This window comes from Vigna angularis, chromosome 6 (assembly GCF_016808095.1).
Source record: "Vigna angularis cultivar LongXiaoDou No.4 chromosome 6, ASM1680809v1, whole genome shotgun sequence".
Classification (NCBI taxonomy): domain Eukaryota; kingdom Viridiplantae; phylum Streptophyta; class Magnoliopsida; order Fabales; family Fabaceae; genus Vigna; species Vigna angularis.
In genome coordinates, this window is record NC_068975.1 from 25,290,663 (window position 1) to 25,312,772 (window position 22,110).

Here is a 22,110-nt window from a genome sequence, read left to right on the forward strand (position 1 = left end):
GAATCCAAGAACCAATCAATTTTCCTTCCTTCTTTGCTGCTCACGAGAGCCATAAGTAAAGTCTCTTCCTCATGTTCTTCCATCTCTGCATAATTTGCTTTCTTCTCCTACATTGGACATTCATACTAAAAATGTCCAAGTTTATGACATTTAAAACATTCAACTTCATTTTTGTTAAATGTTTGTCTCCCTCTTCCTCTACCTCGGAAGGCTCCCCTTGTTCTCCCTCTTCCTCTGCCTCTTCCATATTTCTCCTCAAATACAGTTTGCATAACTTGCTCTTCTTCCACTGAACATGTCATTCGCTACTCATGCACCAATAAACTACTTTGCAATTCATCTATAGTCATACTGTTCATGTTGTTGGATTCCTCAATTGAACATACTACATAATTGAATTTAGTAGTCATAGACCGCAAGATTTTTGCAGTAATGACACTCTCTTCTATTCTTTCTCCTGTTGCTTTCATGCTTTTGGCAATCTTTAAGGTTCGGCCAAAATATGAATTCACCGATTCTCCCTCCTTCATTTGCAATATCTCAAATTCCTTACGTAAAGCCTGCAACTGTGCTCGTTTCACCCTTGTGGATCCTTGAAATTTCTGCTTCATGGAGTCCCATATATTTTTGGACGTTTCATCGTTTAGGATTGTGTCCAAAATCTCTCTATCTATTGCTTGATAGAGATAATTCTTTATCTTCAAATCTTTAAGCTGTTGTTCTTCCAGTTTTTTGAGTTCTGCATTTGTTGCTTTTGTTTTGTCTTAAACATCATCAATTCCATGCTCCACCAAGCTCCAATACTCCTTAGAACGTAAGAAGTTTTCCATTAACTTCGCCCAATGGTCATAATGACCATCAAATTTTGGAATAGCAGTCTGGACATATTTTCCGTTTTCTGTCATCTCGAAGTGCACTCTCAAGTTTTCCCAAAAACTCACAGTGTATCACTCTTCCCAATCCAATCCAGAAAACAAAACTCTCTAGTGTTTCTCTCTCTTACTCACGTGTGACTTTTCTTGGTTCAAGCCCCTGTGAAGGAGCTCTGATACCAAATTGTGAACACAATAAAGGTAGGAAACGTTTTCTGAATGTAATCTTTTGATGATGTTATTAAAGTATTTGATTAAAATCGTTTTATAATAATAAAAGAAAGTAACTGCACTTTCCCACTCTCCTAAATGAGTGGGATATTTCCTAACAGATCTCTCGTTCCTAAAAATCAGCTCCTCAATCCCCTAATAATAGGTCAGCATAAGACCTTTTATTTAACTGCATAAAATAAAGGACTTTAATCTTTATTTAAACTAAATAAAACAACATGAAATAAACCTGACAGTTAGGAGAAGATGGATTTAGAAAATAATTGTGTTCACATTAAGGAATTTGCAATGAATGATTCTCGCTGATGTGCGTGATGACGTGTTTTTTTCATCCACAGGAATGTAACGAGATTTGGGGGTGATTATGGTGAAAAATCATTTCTACCCCTGTGAAAAAGCACAAAACACATGAAGCACAATTACTCCTCTGCCCAACTTTACAACAAACATAAGTATTTTAGATGATATGAAGGGAATTGTTTTGTCTCTATTGACAAAATATTTTATATAATGTTTCTTTTAACCTCACAATTGTTTTATTTTTACATTATACATAGTTAAAAAGTAACTTTCCATTAGCAAATGTTATTTCACTTTATTGATTAGTAAATAAAAAACATTTTCTTAAATAATCAAATTACAATTAAAATATAGATATAATCTATAAAAATTAATTTTTATTTTTTTATAAACATTTTTACAATTAAATATAACATTTACAATTATCGTTTTATATTACTTTTATAATTAGGGATATTTTGGTAATCTTTAATTTTTAATAATTAAACAAATTTTTTTTATCTGTCAATCAAATCCTACACTAATTCTCACAAACTTTATTTTCAAATCCAGTCTCAATTGCCTACAAATCCATTTAAACAAACAACTAACAACTTTACTCTCAAATCTCCTCAAATCCACTTAATCATTTTTCCCCATATTATCTCCCACAAATCTACACATATGAACAAAATGTGACATCCCAAAAATACAGTCATAACTATAAATTCAGAAAAATCACATTTAATAATAATCTCAAACAGTTTTCCACTAAAAATTAAAAATCGAACGAACGCTCAAGGACGAACGTCCTTGAGTACAAATCCAACATTTAAGGACGAGTGCGCACAACCGCACGTCCATACAAGATTTTACAAATTAAATCCGAACGTACAAGAAACTTGACCGAACGGTTTACACAGAACAATTACCGAACGGTCGAATTAACTTAAACGAAAAACAAGAGATGGTCGAGCGACCACTCACGCCAACAACTAATAGCCGAGCGTCTCACTGCTTGGTCTTCACTTCAACTTCTATCAGGTTCTCTTCGTTCAACGCCTCTTCTAAACGCTCGTCTCCCTCTGCTCACATCCACACGGATGATCATTGCAATGACAAGACGGACGTACATGACGAGACAACACAAGGAAAACGCAGGGTAAGCTTATGTAATTTAACTCATGCATCAACATATAAATTCCAGCAAACAGTCATTTCACACATACATATCAACGTACGCATTCATCACACATCAATGTATTTTAAAGCACGTACGAAATAAAACTCAACACCACTGACTGTCCGGACTGTATGAATTCCCGTGTAGCTACGACGATCGCGCACCCGGGTGGTGTGGTAACTGGCATTCTCATCAGCTGCCACCCGAGGTTAGTCCGTTCCGTCCAAATTATAGTTATGTGACGAGGACCTCCTGCCGTTCCCACGCATGACATACCCCCCTTTATGTGAGGACGAGTACTCACGGAACATCAGGATCGGATCGTTCGCTATGTCTGGCCACGGTCACACTTTACAAATTCTCAAAATCATAAGAGTCGCTCCTCCCCGGAACGCTCGTTCATCATTCATACTTTCATTTCGTCTCGTATATTGTTCATCATTCACTATTCATCACATTCATACTTTCATTTCATCTCATATATTGTTCATCATTCACTATTCATCATACATAATCATTTTCATCATTCATAAGAAAACCACCAAGACCGAACGTTCTGTCCCAAAAGACCGAGGACGAACGCTGTAAGTGAGAACCAAAGACGCTCGTTCGTATTAGAGTATGAACGGCAGAGAAACAGTTACGTTCAGGAATGACCGAGTAAGGTACTGTTCATTGGACGAACGTTATTTAACTTGAGAATCAGTTTAAGGGACTGACGCTCGTGAATATTCCAGGAATAATTCAAGTGTAGAGACCCTAGGCCGAATACATCAAACGCGAACGTTTCAAGACTTCAAGGGAACGTTTATAAGACTTCTCAATCTGGAATCCACTTCCAGTCAATGACCGAACGTAGCAATCCTGAAGATGGACGTACGCTATTTTGCGGGAAAATAGTACGAGCGCTCAAAATAATACCGAGCGTCATTTAGGACGAACGCTCAGTATAAGACCGATCCTTATTTTGAGCGAGCGCTCGGTATATGACCGAGCCTCATTTATAGCGAACGCTCGGTATAAGACCGAGCGTCAAGCAGAGCGTACGTTCAGTGTAAGACCGAATATCATTTGAGCGAGCGTTCATAATAAGGCCGAACGCTACTCTTGACGAATATTAGGTTGGAGACCGAACGTCAATAAGTACGAACGTTAGGTTTGAGACCGAACGTTGAGCCGTACGAACGCTCGGTATAAGACCGAGCCCCATTTAACTCATAACAGTAGATTTGGTAAATATATTCAGAGACTGTCAAAGTAGTATTTACGAACGGGAAACATACTATTTCATATATATATATATACAAAAAGGAAATTTATCAAAGACTACTGGATATAACAATGTTTGGCCGAACGCTCAAGACTAAGAATTTGACACGAGGACGCTCGTCCTCAACAGGGGATCTATCCAAATGAAAGACTCCCATTTCCGTTATTTTCATCAAGAAAACCGAACGTTCTGAGACCGTTCAGCAACGAACGTATGTGATCATAGGGAGAGTTCTATATTCAAGTTTCATTTACATTCCAGTTCATCTCTCATTATGCAAATCTCATCATTTCATGCATTCATATCAACATCAACTTTTACATTTCATACAGACCATCTCATGTAAATTCATATATCTCATTTCACCAAAATAACGAACGTTCATGCCTCTAAATCACATCCAAATCATCATATATTATTCTCATACAGTAAAATAACGAACGTTCATGTCATTCAATTTCATCAAACATCATCCATTATACTCATACGAACGTTCACACAGCATACATCAATCCAATTAAATTAAATAAGCTTCCCTTACCTGGAAATGACTGAACGTCCACAAACGCACAAAGACACGACCCCTCAAACACTGGTTCTCCTACTGCCAACGCTCGTCACTCCAACAGTCCAGCTTCGCCAACCGAACGTCTTCTCTGGAAGCTCTGGATGTCGTGCATCCTTCCACGCTGCCGGAACCCAGAATTGGAGAAGATGAAACAGTGGTTTCTAGAGAGAGAGTGTAGAGAATGAAGAGAGAAGGAGGAGAGAATGCAGAGAGGGAGAGTGAGGAGTCTTCATAAATGAAACAGAGTGGTGCGTGCGGAGGGAGTGGAGTATTTCTGAATCCCACTCCAAATTGGACGCACGTTCTCAGCCTGGCAGCCACTCTGCAATCGCACTACACCAGCCCATCCCGGACACACGTTACACTCTGGCAGGCGAACGTTCTGCACTTCTGATTCTCTGACAGTCCATACCGTGCGATCGTCCATTCAGAGCCGGACACGTGTAATCCATTCTCGCGAACGCACGTTCACCCTGACTGCCCATACCGGACGTCCAATCCCAGACAGACACGTGTATCCCACTACCAATTTCTACTACCGGTTCTGACTCAGCTTAGCGTGCGGCAGCTGGCGTCTATCAGAGAGGCGTCAGACGCTGCAGTCTCCATGTGCACCGCTGAGGTGGCTCGTCCTCCTGCTACCACGTGGATTCCACTACGTACGCTATTTTCTGAGGCCTGAAACAAAGCATATGAACAAAGCCTAAGACGTGAAACACGCTTGCATGGGAATCCAAGAATCCAAGGTTTATTTTAACTTAATCATATCGGTGGTCCTACCTTATAATATCTACTGAAAACAACGACCACAGTTACATTCTATCGTTTTTGTTCAAAGTGTAATCACCATAGGTATATCTTCATTATTTAATAATTTTTTTATTAATTATTTTAGTTTATAAATTATGAATATCATACGTCACTTTTCGCACTTTGTAAAAATGGAAAACTTCGGTTCAAAATTTAAAACTCTACTATGATTATTTTCTTTCCTTTCCATTTCTTAATTATTTAGGTTGAAAATAAGTTTAAGAATCATTTTAAAGTAGTCTAACGGACTTGACAGTAAAATTTGCACTTCACTTAAATATTATAATTTGATTATACTTTAAACTTTAAATCTAATTTAATTTCATCAAATCGATATATAAAATAAAATTTGTATTCTATTTATATATTATAATTTGACATTTTTGGAACTTTCAACACTTACCCTGTTGATTTTATCATCAAGGGATGAACACATTCAACATGGAACATGGTTGGTGAAGTTGAAGTTGGAATGCTGTGTTTCAAGGCCTGTCATGTAATATATAGCAGAAAATCAAGAACTTTTTACGAGATGTAAGGGTGTCTCACATAGCTGCTAACTGAAAACTTATAAGTTAATGAAAATTAATAATTCAAAAGCTGCAAATTTAAAAGTAGTGTGTCGTGTGATTAAATTGAAAGTGTTGATAATTACTAATAAATATATAATTTACTAATAAATATTGTGCATCATTGTTGTGCTCCATCACTGGACTATTTTGGTTCCACTGTTAAAGTTATGTTTAATCATTTAGGAAGTCTTTTATTTTTTTAAACAAAATATCAATTTCGTCCTTTAATTTTTTGATTTTCAATTAAATCTAAACTTTTTAAAAACTGTAATAATTAGGCTCTAACCGTTAAATTGGACCAAACAGCATTAGGCTGTATTTGACGTGATACGCTGAATTGACATGGATAATTATATTTATTAAAATACAAAGAAAAGAAAATTACAAATGATTTCAAAACATTGGACGGAACACACGTGCTACCCAAACTTCATAAAGTGTCTTCGCCAAATCTGTTTGTCTCGGACCTGGGGCTGTGTAATGGATGGACCGACTCGACTCGATCAACCATATACAAAGTTAACTCTAGAAAAAATCACAATGGTAAACTGAACTGTGTTTGGTGCAAGGATCTCATTTTTTTTATTAACAAACATGCTCAACGATATGGGTCTATTCTAATTAAAAGATCACTTAAAAATTTATAAATATAAAAAAAATAATTATATTTTTAAATATTTAAAACTTAATTATAATAATTGATTGATAATTAAAAACTAAATTGAGTATCAGAATACTTTCTAGCAGGCACTCACTACTCTGATTTGGACTCTACTAAAAAAAACTGGATGAGACATAAAGAAAAGATAAAAAAAACTGGATGAGACATAAAGAAAAGATAAAAAAAACTGGATGAGACATAAAGAAAAGATAAAAAAAACTGGATGAGACATAAAGAAAAGATAAAAAAAACTGGATGAGACATAAAGAAAAGATAAAAAAACTGGATGAGACATAAAGAAAAGAAAAACGAAACTAAGAGGGGTGACCGAACAAAATTGTGAAGGTGTGGTTCTCTACTCTACATACTAAAATAATAATTATTATTATTATATTACTAAAATATAACTCTAAGGCTCAGTTTGGATGTCACGAATTAGTATAAACATTTTAAGAAATATATCCTCGTATAATAAAAAAAAACAAAATTATTTGTCAGTTTTTCAATTTTTTATATAATTTAATTATTCCTTGTTATATTATTGTATTACTATAAAAAGATTCCCAATTACGTGTAACATGAAAAAACGTTTTAGGAGATATAGTTTCCACGACGTGTGAACGCGGGTATTTCACACGTTAGGAAGAAAAGAAAAAAACGGAGACGAAAGCAAACCGCTATCTCTATATAATGTGGTGTATCGGATCCACTAACACTTAAAACAAAAGAGCGTTTGATTAGCTTTCGTACTAAGATGGAAGGCGTAGAACACAGAACGGTGGAAGTGAATGGCATAAAAATGCATGTAGCAGAGAAAGGAGAGGGTCCTGTGGTGTTATTCCTCCATGGCTTCCCCGAGCTCTGGTACTCCTGGCGCCACCAGATTCTCTCTCTCAGCTCCCGAGGCTACCGCGCTGTTGCACCGGATTTACGTGGCTACGGTGATACAGAGGCACCAGATTCAATCAGCAGCTACACCGGCTTTCAGATAGTGGGTGATCTGATTGCGCTTATAGACCTTCTGGGTGTCGACCAAGTCTTCCTTGTGGCTCATGACTGGGGTGCCATCATAGGTTGGTATCTCTGCATGTTTCGCCCCGACAGAGTCAAGGCCTATGTCTGCCTCAGTGTTCCTCTTCTTCACAGAGACCCCAACATCAGAACCGTCGATGCCATGCGTGCTATGTACGGAGACGACTACTACGTCTGCAGATTTCAGGTATATACTCATTCTTGTTTTTCCCAACACTGTTTTTCATTTTACTTTTATGCTCTTTTTCTTTTATGTGAAGTGAAAGGAGAATTCAGTGGAGTAATGTTAGATCTGACGGTAATTATTGTATTGAAAACTTGTGACAGAAACCAGGCGAAATGGAAGCTCAGATGGCTGAAGTTGGGACTGAGTATGTGTTGAAAAACATTCTGACAAGTCGAAAACCTGGTCCTCCGATCCTTCCCAAGGGAGAGTATGGAACCGGGTTCTATCCGGATATGCCGAATTCCTTACCCTCTTGGTTCACGGACGATGATCTTGCCTATTACGTATCCAAATTTGAGAAAACAGGCTTCACAGGACCCTTGAACTATTACAGAAATTTGAACTTGTAATTAATCTCTGCTTTCCTTTTCGCTGAAAATTTATCAGAAAGACATGTATTTAATTAACTGTGTTGTTGCTTACAGAAATTGGGAGCTGACAGCACCATGGAGTGGAGGTAAAATCCAAGTGCCGGTAAGGTTCATCACAGGAGAGTTGGATTTGGTGTACACCTCTCTGAACATGAAGGAGTATATCCACGGTGGAGGTTTCAAACAAGATGTGCCAAATTTAGAAGAAGTGATTGTGCAGAAAGATGTAGCTCACTTCAATAATCTAGAAGCAGCTGAGGAAATCAATAATCACATTTATGATTTTATCAAGAAGTTTTGATCACCGAACGAATGGAATACTGATATATCGAACACAGTCGAAAGGTGGTGTAGGTGGCGAAGAATCTGAATTGTTACCGATGGGTTTATCTTATCTTTTTATGGATAACATCGTCATTTTATCAACCGTGTGCTTTCAAACTCCTGGAAAATAAGTTTTCAATCTTTTCGTCTAATAATAAATACATTTTCAAACTCGTCACCTGATTACATAAGTTTTCAATCGAGTCCATTAAGTTAATATAATCTTCCCTAAAAATGACATCACGTGTCATATGATGATTTAGTTTGTAATTTATTCTCATCAATAAATTTATCTGAAAAATAGTTTTGGAATGCATTTTTTTCTTCACGTAATGTTGCAGAAATTCGAGTGAGAAAAAAAAGTAATGCATTTACTATTTTTAGTTTCTATAAACTATTAATAGTGGATATCATGATGGTCGTGGATATCATGATGGTCTCGTGGATATCATGATGGTCGTGGATATACTTGTGATATCATGATGTTCATAGATATTATGATATGTGGATATCATATGATGTCGGTAGATATCATATGATACTCGTAAATATTATGATGTTTGTGGATATCATGATACTTAGGTACTATAATATCTCTTTCTAAAAAGATTGTACATAGACATTATATTATTCCATACTTATGAATATTATGATACCAATAAATAGTATAACACGATATTATGATATTCGTGAATATTATAATATCAATTATTTATGTGAACATTCTATAGATATGTGTGATCCATAAAAAATAATAATAATTCAATTTATATTTTTTAAATTAAATTAAAATAAATTTATATTTTATTAGATTAAATTAATTAAAATTAAATTTTATCTTTTATTTAATTTATATTATATAATATTATATTTTTTATAATTTTATTTTAAAATATATATAAAATATATATTTTTTTATTTTTTTGCAACTATTTTTTTTGTTTTAAAATATTTGTAAGTATTTTTGAAGCTGATATTCAAACATATGATAAGCGAATTGCGAATCATATTTTTATTTTATAGATTGAATTGCGAATATACATTATCTGATCCGATTCGTTATCATATTTAATAACGAAGAATAAGATGTATTTATTTGTTGGTTAACCTCCTTAATTAATTAACTCTAAATGTTAATATAATTTTAACACAATAATAAAAGTTTTAAGTGATAAGGTGTCAAAATTTTAATTTTTAATTCAATATTCGTGAAAAATGTATTATTTGTTTAATTAATGTTGTAGATGAGAATTTATTATGAATCTCATAATTATATATTGTCATTTCTACTTATTATATTTGTATGTTTATTGCTTTTTGTGAGATTTCGGAAATTTAAAACATGATTATACTGTGAAATCTGTCTTTATTGCACTGCTGAGTCACCTGGCTGCTTCCATAAATGCATCACGCCACACGTTCAGTGCATTAAAAACGCACTAAACGCTGCATGCACGAACGCCACTTGTCACGTTGGAAGCTTTTGAAGTCAGAGTGGGTGTGCAGGTGTCGGCTTGGGAGACGTTCGTCCGAACGAACGTGGATTGAACAAAATGACTTTTTCGAAAAACCCTTCCACTCACCTGCACCATTCATCTTCTTCCTCAGAACCCAACCTTTCATTTTCTCTAACTTCTCTCTAGAACCAGTTCACCTTCTCTCTACTGTAACTCACCATTCCCTTCTCCGATCACGTTTCAGAACCGTAGAAACACTCCTGGAGACGTGAGCGTCATTCTGGACCGAACAGAATTTGGATCGGAACTGGTAAGTCCTCGTCGCTAACCGTTCGTTCTTTTGGTTTCATGCGAACCCTAGTTCTGGTTGCATGCATGGGTTCTAGGTCTGAGTTGTTCTGATTTCTGATGTTTTAGATTAAGTGGAAACTGTTGAGCGAAACCTGAAGGTAGGAAGTTGTTAGAGGAAACGCTAAATCTTGCTTTTTGGGAGTACACTGCTATCCAGGTAAGGGAAGCTTAATAATTTAGTTTATACGTAGATGATTGTGTGCAAGTATGATAGAAATAGAATGCATGAACTGTATGCTGACTGAATTGTTATGAATGATCGCTGTTGTGATGAATATGGTTTTGTTGGTTTAACTGCATGTTGATTTGGATATGTATGGAGTGAAAGATGTATGATTGTTGTATAGTTTAATTTGTTAATAGGATGAACTTTATAAAGTATGTGAATTAACGATGGATATGAAATTATAAGATTATGAATCGTATGAGAAATGTTGAGTTAGATGAAGATGAAAATCTGAATATAATGATTCTATCATATGATAAAATACGTTCGTCATCGTACGGTCTTATACCGTTCGGTTTCTCTGAAAATGACTTAGAGTGGATTTCCTTCATTTGGGAAGAATTATGTCCGAAAACGAGCGTCCTCATTTGAAATGCTATGTTTGAGCGTTCGGCTCAGCATAGTGATACCGGATACCTTAACTTAAATAATTTCAAATTATACCCTTACACTTTAAATAGCGCTCGGTCTTATATCAAGCGTTCGTCTTAAGTAGCGCTCGGTCTTACACCGAGCGTTCGTTCTAAATAGCGCTCGATCGTATATCTAGCGTTCGTCCTAAGAAGTGTACGGTCTTATACCGAACGCTCGTCCATACCTTTGATTCCAGAACGTACGTAAATAGCGTTCGTCTCAAAATATCAGTAAATGAATATTCGCTTTCGGTCATTGACTGGCGGTCGATCCTGTTAAACAATCGTCCTCAGAGTACTAAACAATCGTCTTGTTGTATCTTTATTCTTTTGAATTTAGTCTAAAGTCTTTAAATCTAAATTATTCTGAAACATTTATATTATATCGCTAAGAGTCGGTTCATTCAACTGATTCTAGCAAAAGTCACGTTCGTCATGTCCAAAGCGTCAACTTTATTATTTTTGAAAAGAAGATCTCTCGGTCTCACTCTTGACGTTCGTCCTCGTTGTGTAGAGGATTGAACGCTCGTCTTTTTATGGAAGTGGAACATAGAATGAAAATGTAAATAAAAGGAAGTATTAAGATGTGTGAACCCTATAAGAAGGGAAATTATGATTTTGGTATTTGAACGAGCGTTCCATGGAGGGACGACTCATATATTGGATATTAAATTTGGTAAAGTATGACTGTGGATAAGTTAAGACTCGCTGTCCATCCTGATGTTCCGTGAATACTATCTTCATGTAGAGGAAGTATGTGATGTGTGGGAACGGCAGGAGGTCCTTAGTCCATAAGTTAACATGGGCGACGTAAGAACGGACTGACCTCGAGTGGCAGCTGTTTGGTGTATCCCAGTTACTACACCACTCGGGTGCAAGGACGCTTGTAACTACACAGATTCATACGGTCCGGACGGTCGGTCTATATATATATATATATATATATATATATATATATATATATATATATATATATATATAAATGTATGTTGGATGATGTTATGTGTTGAGATATGTGTTTGAATGATCTGAATTGTTAGTATATATGTTGACGTATGAATTAAATTACTTAAGCTTACCCTTTCGTTTTTCCTTGTGTTGTCGTCTTGTCTATGTACGTTCGTCCTGTCATTGCAATGATCATCCGTGTGGATGTGAGCAGATGGAGGTGCGTCACTTGAAGAGGTGCTGGAAGAGGAAAATTTGGAAGACGCGAATCTGGTGGATGTGGAAGTTAAAGCCGAGCCTTAGAGCGCTCGCGGGTTTCTATAGTTAGTTTTATTAATTTTATTTTGAACGTTTGGTCATAGTTTTGTAAGACCGTTCGTCTCTGAACTCTTGTTTGTATCGCGTTCGTTATTTCTGTATGTTAAGCCGTTCGGCTTTTGACGCTCGTTCAGTTTTGTAAGACTGCATTGTTTTATTAGCTTAATGTAATTAATTCTGATTATGGTAATTACTATATTTTGGGATGTTACATTAGTGGTATCAGAGCAGTTTTGTTCTCTTAAAGGACACTGTAGGTTATGAGTGCACTGTGTTTTTGTTGTGTGCTTAATATGTGTTTAAATGAGTTATTTTTCTCAACTCTTTGCACGTAACTAACGTTTGTTTTCCTCTGTGTCCAGAGAACGAATGGCACCTAGACTCCCTCCTCCACCTCAACCTACTGACCCAGATGCGTCCAACAACGCTAGGTTGTTGGAAACGGTGATTGACCGATTGCAGCAACAAAACACGACCTTGATGGAGCAGAATGCCACTCTGATGCAGCAGAATCAGAGTGCCATGCAGAGTTTGGAGGCCTCGCGTGTCAACTCTGAAACGACTCAAAGACAGCTGATGGAAATTCTAGCAGCAACCAGGCACACTCCAGGGGCGTCTTCTTCCAACGCTGCCCTGCCTGCTGCTGAATGGAGCTTGGAGAGTTTCCTCCAACACCATCCGGCTAAGTTCAGTGGGAAAGGCCTCCCAGACGAAGCGGATCAGTGGTTAAGGGACATGGAGAAGATCTTCAATGCCAAACGATGTCCAGATGTAAATAGGTTGACGTACGCTGAATATTTATTGACTGGAGAAGCGAGCCATTGGTGGACGAGCGCGAGAGCTATTCTAACGGACGCGCAACAACCGATCACTTGGGAAGTGTTTAGAAATAAGTTTTATGAAAAATACTTCCCTGACAACGTTCGGTTTGCAAAGGAGGTGGAATTTCTACAACTGGTTCAGGGGGGTATGTCCGTTTTAGAGTACACCAATAAGTTCAAGCACCTCGTCAGATTCAATACTATGGCCACAAGTGAAGTGTGGCAGTGTAGAAAATTTGAGAACGGATTGCGGAGTGACCTGAAAGTGTTGATTTCCAGCTTGTGTATCCGAACGTTCCCTGCCATGGTTGAGAGGGCCAAAGTTTTGGAGAGGAATATGGCAGAAGCGGAACGGCAGAAGAAGCAGCAGCAAGTGAGTAGGGGACCGATCGTGTCCAGAGGAGGTACTGTTCAGAGGAGACCTCCTTACGCTCGTCCAAACCAGCCTTCTCAAGCGAGCGGATCTCAAGCAGTAGTTCCTGTCGGACAGTCTGGACAGGGAAATGTCGTTTGCTTCCGGTGTGGAGGACCACACTACAGATCTTCATGCCCTCAGCTGGTGGGAGGAAAACACTGCAACCGTTGCGAAAGGAACGGGCACTTGGATCACGAGTGCAATATGAGTGGGCGTGCAGTGATGAGGCCGCCGAATGCTGGGAGGAATCAGCCAAGAGGAGGACGAGCCCAAGCGAGTGGGCGTGTGTATGCTATAACGAGCGCTGAGGTAGCGAGCTCAGGTAATCTCATAATTGGTGAATGCATGCTGTTTGGTAGATCGTGTTGTGCACTATATGATTCGGGGGCAACGCACTCCTTCATCTTGAAGGCGTGTGTTGAAAAGCTGGGATTAGAAGTGAGCGAGATGCAGTTTGATCTGGTGGTGTCTACCCTAGCGGCTGGTGAGGTTAGAACGTCCACTATGTGCGTCAAGTGTCCTATAGAAGTGGAAGGACGTAAGTTTAAGGTTAGCCTCATCTGCTTACCTCTTCAAGGTTTGGAGGTGATTTTAGGAATGGATTGGTTGGCTGTCAATCGCATTCTTATTGATTGTGGAGCGAAGGAATTGATCTTCCCTAGTGAAGAAGAAGAAGTTCTTTCAGTGACGCTCGGTCAGCTGAAAGAAGACATTATGGAGGGCGCCAGCTGTTTTCTGATTATGACTCATGAGGATCAGGAATCCAGAGAAATGGTAGAAGAACGATCGTCCACTAGTGATGGTAATGGACGATCGGTTGTGGATGAGTTTGCGGACGTCTTTCCGGAAGAGATACCTGGACTTCCCCCTCATCGTGAAGTGGAGTTCACCATTGATTTGGTGACGACAGCGGCTCCTATCTCGGTTCAGCCATATCGGATGTCGCCTGCGGAGTTAGCTGAACTCAAGGAGCAGATTGAAGAGTTGATGGAGAAGCAATTCATTAGGCCGAGCGTATCACCCTGGGGAGCGCCCGTGCTGTTAGTAAGGAAGAAGGATGGCAGCTCTCGGTTATGTATAGACTACAGGCAATTGAATAAGCTGACCATCAAGAACAAGTACCCATTGCCAAGGATAGATGACCTGCTGGATCAATTGCATGGGGCTGCAGTGTTCTCAAAGATTGATTTGAGATCCGGGTATCATCAAATCAGGGTTAAAGAAGACGACATCCAGAAGACAGCGTTCAGGTCTCGCTATGGGCATTATGAATACGTGGTGATGCCTTTTGGAGTAACGAACGCTCCAGCCGTGTTCATGGAGTATATGAACCGCATATTCAGGCCTTATTTGGATAAGTTTGTGGTCGTCTTCATAGATGATATTCTCATTTATTCCAAAACCGAAGACGAGCATGAAGAGCATCTTAGACTTGTACTTGGAGTGTTGCGGGAGAAGGAGTTATATGCCAAGTTGTCTAAGTGTGAATTCTGGATGAAGGAGATTCAGTTTTTGGGACATGTGGTGTCGGCTGGAGGCATCTCGGTAGATCCAGCGAAAGTGCGAGCGGTACTGGATTGGGAGAGTCCGCGTTCGGTCACTGAGGTGCGTAGTTTTGTTGGACTGGCGGGCTACTATAGACGTTTCATTGAAGGATTTGCTAAGATAGTAGCGCCGCTAACTCAGTTGACTCGTAAAGATCAGCCGTTCGCTTGGACCGATCGTTGTGAGGCAAGTTTCCAGGAGTTGAAAGTGAAATTGACGAGCGCTCCAGTATTTGTTATTCCAGACACGTCTAAACCTTTCGAAGTATATTGCGACGCTTCTCACCAAGGTTTGGGTTGTGTTTTGATGCAAGAGAAGCGAGCGGTAGCTTATGCGTCTCGTCAGTTGAGGATTCACGAAAGGAATTACCCAACGCACGACCTGGAGTTGGCAGCGGTCGTTTTTGCGCTGAAGATTTGGAGGCATTTCTTGTACGGATCCACGTTCCAAGTCTTCAGTGATCACAAGAGCCTCAAATATTTATTTGATCAGAAGGAGTTGAACATGAGGCAGAGGCGTTGGCTAGAATTTTTGAAGGATTACGATTTTGAGCTGCTGTATCACCCTGGGAAAGCTAACGTGGTAGCGGACGCTCTAAGCAAAAAAGTGGTGCACGTGTCGTCCATGATGGTGCGCGAGCTGAGTTTAGTGGAGAGTTTCAGAGATCTAAGGTTACAGTTTGAGTTAGAGCCGAGCAGCATCAAGTGCTGTAACCTTGGAATATCTAGCAATGTGTTTGATTGGATTAGAATGAAGCAACATGAGGATGAAGAGCTGGTGAAGATTTTAAGCGCGCTCGGTTCGGATCAAGCTAAGGAGTTCAATACGGGAACGGACGGCATGTTGCGTTACCTGGGTAGGACGTGCGTTCCTAATGATGGCGAACTGAAGCGAATCATATTGGAGGAAGCACATCATAGTCGTCTTAGCATACACCCTGGTATGACTAAGATGTACCAAGATCTTCGACGCTCGTTTTTGTGGCCTGGAATGAAAAGTGATGTCGCTCGTTTTGTAGCGTCATGCTTGACATGTCAAAGAGCTAAGGCGGAACACCAACGACCAGGCGGCTTACTTCAGCAATTGGAGATTCCTGAATGGAAGTGGGATAGCATCTCCATGGATTTCGTGACTCATCTACCACGCACGGTCAGGAATCATGACTCGATTTGGGTGATCGTGGATAGGCTAACGAAGAGCGCCCACTTCCTAGCCGTAAACTTGAAGATGTCAATGACCAACTTGTCTAAGTTGTATATCCAAGAGATCGTTCGCTTACATGGAGTACCTTCGAGCATCATTTCCGACCGAGACACAAGGTTCACTTCAAGATTTTGGCAGTCACTTCAAAGCGAGCTCGGTAGTAAGTTGCAAATGAGTTCAGCCTATCACCCTCAGACGGACGGCCAGTCTGAAAGAACAATCCAGACGCTTGAAGACTTACTGAGGACGTGCGTCCTAGATCACTTAGGCGCCTGGGATGAAGTCCTGCCACTAGTGGAGTTCACGTATAACAACAGTTTTCAGGCGAGCAATGGAATGGCACCGTTTGAAGCACTCTATGGGAGAAAATGTCGAACGCCACTTTATTGGTTCAAGGAAGGAGAGAACGTGCTAACTGGACCTGAGCTTATCCAGCAAACGACCGAGAAAGTCAAACAAATTCAGGAGAGGTTGAAGACGTCTCTGAGTAGGCAGAAATCTTATGCTGATAAAAGGAGAAGACCGTTGGAGTTCGCTGCAGGAGATCATGTGTTCCTTCGACTCAACCCAATCACTGGTGTAGGCCGAGCCGTTCGTCCAAAGAAGTTGTCTCCCAAATTCATTGGACCGTATCAGATTCTGAGGAAGATCGGACTAGTAGCGTACGAGCTTGCATTGCCGCCTCAGCTATCAAACCTTCACCCTGTTTTCCACGTTTCTCAACTTCGGAAGTATATAGCGAATCCATCACATGTACTGGAGTTGGAAGACGTCCAGCTTCGTTCAGACCGAACGTTGGAGCTGCATCCAGTCCGTATAGAAGATAGTCGCACCAAGTACTACAAAGGCAAGGACGTTCGTTTGGTGAAGATGGTGTGGGACGCTAAGACTGGTGATTCAACGTGGGAAGTGGAGAGCGCCATGAAGGACTTATACCCTAATCTATTTCTGGGTGAGTCTTTAATTTTCGAGGTCGAAAATTTTTGTAGATAGGTGGAATGTGAGATCTCGGAAATTTAAAACATGATTATACTGTCAAATCTGTCTTTATTGCACTGCTGAGTCACCTGGCTGCTTCCATAAATGCACCGCGCCACACGTTCAGTGCATTAAAAACGCACTAAACGCTGCATGCACGAACGCCACTTGTCACGTTGGAAGCTTCTGAAGTCAGAGTGGGTGTGCAGGTGTCGGCTTGGGAGACGTTCGTCCGAACGAACGTGGATTGAACAAAATGACGTTTTCAAAAAACCCTTCCACTCACCTGCACCATTCATCTTCTTCCTCAGAACCCAACCTTTCATTTTCTCTAACTTCTCTCTAGAACCAGTTCACCTTCTCTCTACTGTAACTCACCATTCCCTTCTCCGATCACGTTTCAGAACCGTAGAAACACTCCTGGAGACGTGAGCGTCATTCTGGACCGAACAAAATTTGGATCGGAACTGGTAAGTCCTCGTCGCTAACCGTTCGTTCTTTTGGTTTCATGCGAACCCTAGTTCTGGTTGCATGCATGGGTTCTAGGTCTGAGTTGTTCTGATTTCTGATGTTTTAGATTAAGTGGAAACTGTTGAGCGAAACCTGAGGGTAGGAAGTTGTTAGAGGAAACGCTAAATCTTGCTTTTTGGGAGTACACTGCTATCCAGGTAAGGGAAGCTTAATAATTTAGTTTATACGTAGATGATTGTGTGCAAGTATGATAGAAATAGAATGCATGAACTGTATGCTGACTGAATTGTTATGAATGATCGCTGTTGTGATGAATATGGTTTTGTTGGTTTAACTGCATGTTGATTTGGATACGTATGGAGTGAAAGATGTATGATTGTTGTATAGTTTAATTTGTTAATAGGATGAACTTTATAAAGTATGTGAATTAACGATGGATATGAAATTATAAGATTATGAATCGTATGAGAAATGTTGAGTTAGATGAAGATGAAAATCTGAATATAATGATTCTATCATATGATAAAATACGTTCGTCATCGTACAGTCTTATACCGTTCGGTTTCTCTGAAAATGACTTAGAGTGGATTTCCTTCATTTGGGAAGAATTATGTCCGAAAACGAGCGTCCTCATTTGAAATGCTATGTTTGAGCGTTCGGCTCAGCATAGTGATACCGGATACCTTAACTTAAATAATTTCAAATTATACCCTTACACTTTAAATAGCGCTCGGTCTTATACCAAGCGTTCGTCTTAAGTAGCGCTCGGTCTTACACCGAGCGTTCGTTCTAAATAGCGCTCGATCGTATATCTAGCGTTCGTCCTAAGAAGTGTACGGTCTTATACCGAACGCTCGTCCATACCTTTGATTCCAGAACGTACGTAAATAGCGTTCGTCTCAAAATATCAGTAAATGAATATTCGCTTTCGGTCATTGACTGGCGGTCGATCCTGTTAAACAATTGTCCTCAGAGTACTAAACAATCGTCTTGTTGTATCTTTATTCTTTTGAATTTAGTCTAAAGTCTTTAAATCTAAATTATTCTGAAACATTTATATTATATCGCTAGGAGTCGGTTCATTCAACTGATTCTAGCAAAAGTCACGTTCGTCATGTCCAAAGCATCAACTTTATTATTTTTGAAAAGAAGATCTCTCGGTCTCACTCTTGACGTTCGTCCTCGTTGTGTAGAGGATTGAACGCTCGTCTTTTTATGGAAGTGGAACATAGAATGAAAATGTAAATAAAAGGAAGTATTAAGATGTGCGAACCCTATAAGAAGGGAAATTATGATTTTGGTATTTGAACGAGCGTTCCATGGAGGGACGACTCATATATTGGATATTAAATTTGGTAAAGTATGACTGTGGATAAGTTAAGACTCGTTGTCCATCCTGATGTTCCGTGAATACTATCTTCATGTAGAGGAAGTATGTGATGTGTGGGAACGGCAGGAGGTCCTTAGTCCATAAGTTAACATGGGCGACGTAAGAACGGACTGACCTCGAGTGGCAGCTGTTTGGTGTATCCCAGTTACTACACCACTCGGGTGCAAGGACGCTTGTAACTACACAGATTCATACGGTCCGGACGGTCGGTCTATATATATATATATATATATATATATATATATATATATATATATATATATATAAATGTATGTTGGATGATGTTATGTGTTGAGATATGTGTTTGAATGATCTGAATTGTTAGTATATATGTTGACATATGAATTAAATTACTTAAGCTTACCCTTTCGTTTTTCCTTGTGTTGTCGTCTTGTCTATGTACGTTCGTCCTGTCATTGCAATGATCATCCGTGTGGATGTGAGCAGATGGAGGTGCGTCACTTGAAGAGGTGCTGGAAGAGGAAAATTTGGAAGACGCGAATCTGGTGGATGTGGAAGTTAAAGCCGAGCCTTAGAGCGCTCGCGGGTTTCTATAGTTAGTTTTATTAATTTTATTTTGAACGTTTGGTCATAGTTTTGTAAGACCGTTCGTCTCTGAACTCTTGTTTGTATCGCGTTCGTTATTTCTATATGTTAAGCCGTTCGGCTTTTGACGCTCGTTCAGTTTTGTAAGACTGCACTGTTTTATTAGCTTAATGTAATTAATTCTGATTATGGTAATTACTATATTTTGGGATGTTACATTAGTGGTATCAGAGCAGTTTTGTTCTCTTAAAGGACACTGTAGGTTATGAGTGCACTGTGTTTTTGCTGTGTGCTTAATATGTGTTTAAATGAGTTATTTTTCTCAACTCTTTGCACGTAACTAACGTTTGTTTTCCTCTGTGTCCAGAGAACGAATGGCACCTAGACTCCCTCCTCCACCTCAACCTACTGACCCAGATGCGTCCAACAACGCTAGGTTGTTGGAAACGGTGATTGACCGATTGCAGCAACAAAACACGACCTTGATGGAGCAGAATGTCACTCTGATGCAGCAGAATCAGAGTGCCATGCAGAGTTTGGAGGCCTCGCGTGTCAACTCTGAAACGACTCAAAGACAGCTGATGGAAATTCTAGCAGCAACCAGGCACACTCCAGGGGCGTCTTCTTCCAACGCTGCCCTGCCTGCTGCTGAATGGAGCTTGGAGAGTTTCCTCCAACACCATCCGGCTAAGTTCAATGGGAAAGGCCTCCCAGACGAAGCGGATCAGTGGTTAAGGGACATGGAGAAGATCTTCAATGCCAAACGATGTCCAGATGTAAATAGGTTGGCGTACGCTGAATATTTATTGACTGGAGAAGCGAGCCATTGGTGGACGAGCGCGAGAGCTATTCTAACGGACGCGCAACAACCGATCACTTGGGAAGTGTTTAGAAATAAGTTTTATGAAGAATACTTCCCTGACAGCGTTCGGTTTGCAAAGGAGGTGGAATTTCTACAACTAGTTCAGGGGGGTATGTCCGTTTCAGAGTACACCAATAAGTTCAAGCACCTCGTCAGATTCAATACTATGGCCACAAGTGAAGTGTGGCAGTGTAGAAAATTTGAGAATGGATTGCGGAGTGACCTGAAAGTGTTGATTTCCAGCTTGTGTATCCGAACGTTCCCTGCCATGGTTGAGAGGGCCAAAGTTTTGGAGAGGAATATGGCAGAAGCGGAACGGCAGAAGAAGCAGCAGCAAGTGAGTAGGGGACCGATCGTGTCCAGAGGAGGTACTGTTCAGAGGAGACCTCCTTACGCTCGTCCAAACCAGCCTTCTCAAGCGAGCGGATCTCAAGCAGTAGTTCCTGTCGGACAGTCTGGACAGGGAAATGTCGTTTGCTTCCGGTGTAGAGGACCACACTACAGATCTTCATGCCCTCAGCTGGTGGGAGGAAAACACTGCAACCGTTGCGAAAGGAACGGGCACTTGGATCACGAGTGCAATATGAGTGGGCGTGCAGTGATGAGGCCGCCGAATGCTGGGAGGAATCAACCAAGAGGAGGACGAGTCCAAGCGAGTGGGCGTGTGTATGCTATAACGAGCGCTGAGGCAGCGAGCTCAGGTAATCTCATAATTGGTGAATGCATGCTGTTTGGTAGATCGTGCTGTGCACTGTATGATTCGGGGGCAACGCACTCCTTCATCTCGAAGGCGTGTGTTGAAAAGCTGGGATTAGAAGTGAGCGAGATGCAGTTTGATCTGGTGGTGTCTACCCTAGCGGCTGGTGAGGTTAGAACGTCCACTATGTGCGTCAAGTGTCCTATAGAAGTGGAAGGACGTAAGTTTAAGGTTAGCCTCATCTGTTTACCTCTTCAAGGTTTGGAGGTGATTTTAGGAATGGATTGGTTGGCTGTCAATCGCATTCTTATTGATTGTGGAGCGAAGGAATTGATCTTCCCTGGTGAAGAAGAAGTTCTTTCAGTGACGCTCGGTCAGCTGAAAGAAGACATTATGGAGGGCGCCAGCTGTTTTCTGATTATGACTCATGAGGATCAGGAATCCAGAGAAATGGTAGAAGAACGATCGTCCACTAGTGACGGTAATGGACGATCGGTTGTGGATGAGTTTGCGGACGTCTTTCCGGAAGAGATACCTGGACTTCCCCCTCATCGTGAAGTGGAGTTCACCATTGATTTGGTGACGACAGCGGCTCCTATCTCGGTTCAGCCATATCGGCTCCTATAAATAAAAAAATAATATTTAAATTACAAGTATCATTTATTAGTTTCACCCGCCTAAAAAATAATATTTATGTTAATAATAATTTTTTTAGAGAAATCTATTAGATATATTTTAAAAATATATTAAGAATCCCTTTGACGAGCATTTTAATACTACGATCTAATTTAATAAGTTCTATATTATGCTATGCGTGGCTAAAATTTAATTAGTTATTTCTGTTTAAATTTTTATATTGAAAAGTATTTACGTAATTTTGAAATGTTTGAATACACTAATTACATTAGTACTTATTAGACATTATCCAGTTCCAAAATAAAAATCAAATAATGATTGAAATGTATCCATGCAAATGCAATATTTTGTAGTAAATTTATTATATCTTTTATTTTTTTTTTGTATACAAGTTAAAAGCTAGATAAAAAGAAATGGAAGAAACAGTAGTAAAT

The 22,110-nt window shown here is 39.7% G+C and overlaps 2 protein-coding genes across 2 annotated transcripts; both read left to right on the forward strand.

The window, feature by feature from the left end:
* Positions 1 to 7,141: 7,141 nt before the first annotated feature.
* On the forward strand, positions 7,142 to 8,572 carry LOC108342800 (uncharacterized). Its single transcript, XM_017580606.2, has 3 exons — positions 7,142 to 7,665; positions 7,806 to 8,050; positions 8,130 to 8,572. Exons 1-3 carry the CDS (start codon positions 7,201 to 7,203, stop codon positions 8,374 to 8,376), a joined length of 957 nt encoding a protein of 318 aa, XP_017436095.1. The 5' UTR covers positions 7,142 to 7,200; the 3' UTR covers positions 8,377 to 8,572.
* Positions 8,573 to 19,855: 11,283 nt separating this feature from the next.
* LOC128197549 (uncharacterized) lies at positions 19,856 to 21,667 on the forward strand. The gene is made up of 2 exons (XM_052879608.1): positions 19,856 to 21,044; positions 21,363 to 21,667. Exons 1-2 carry the CDS (start codon positions 19,856 to 19,858, stop codon positions 21,665 to 21,667), a joined length of 1,494 nt encoding a protein of 497 aa, XP_052735568.1.
* Positions 21,668 to 22,110: the final 443 nt, after the last annotated feature.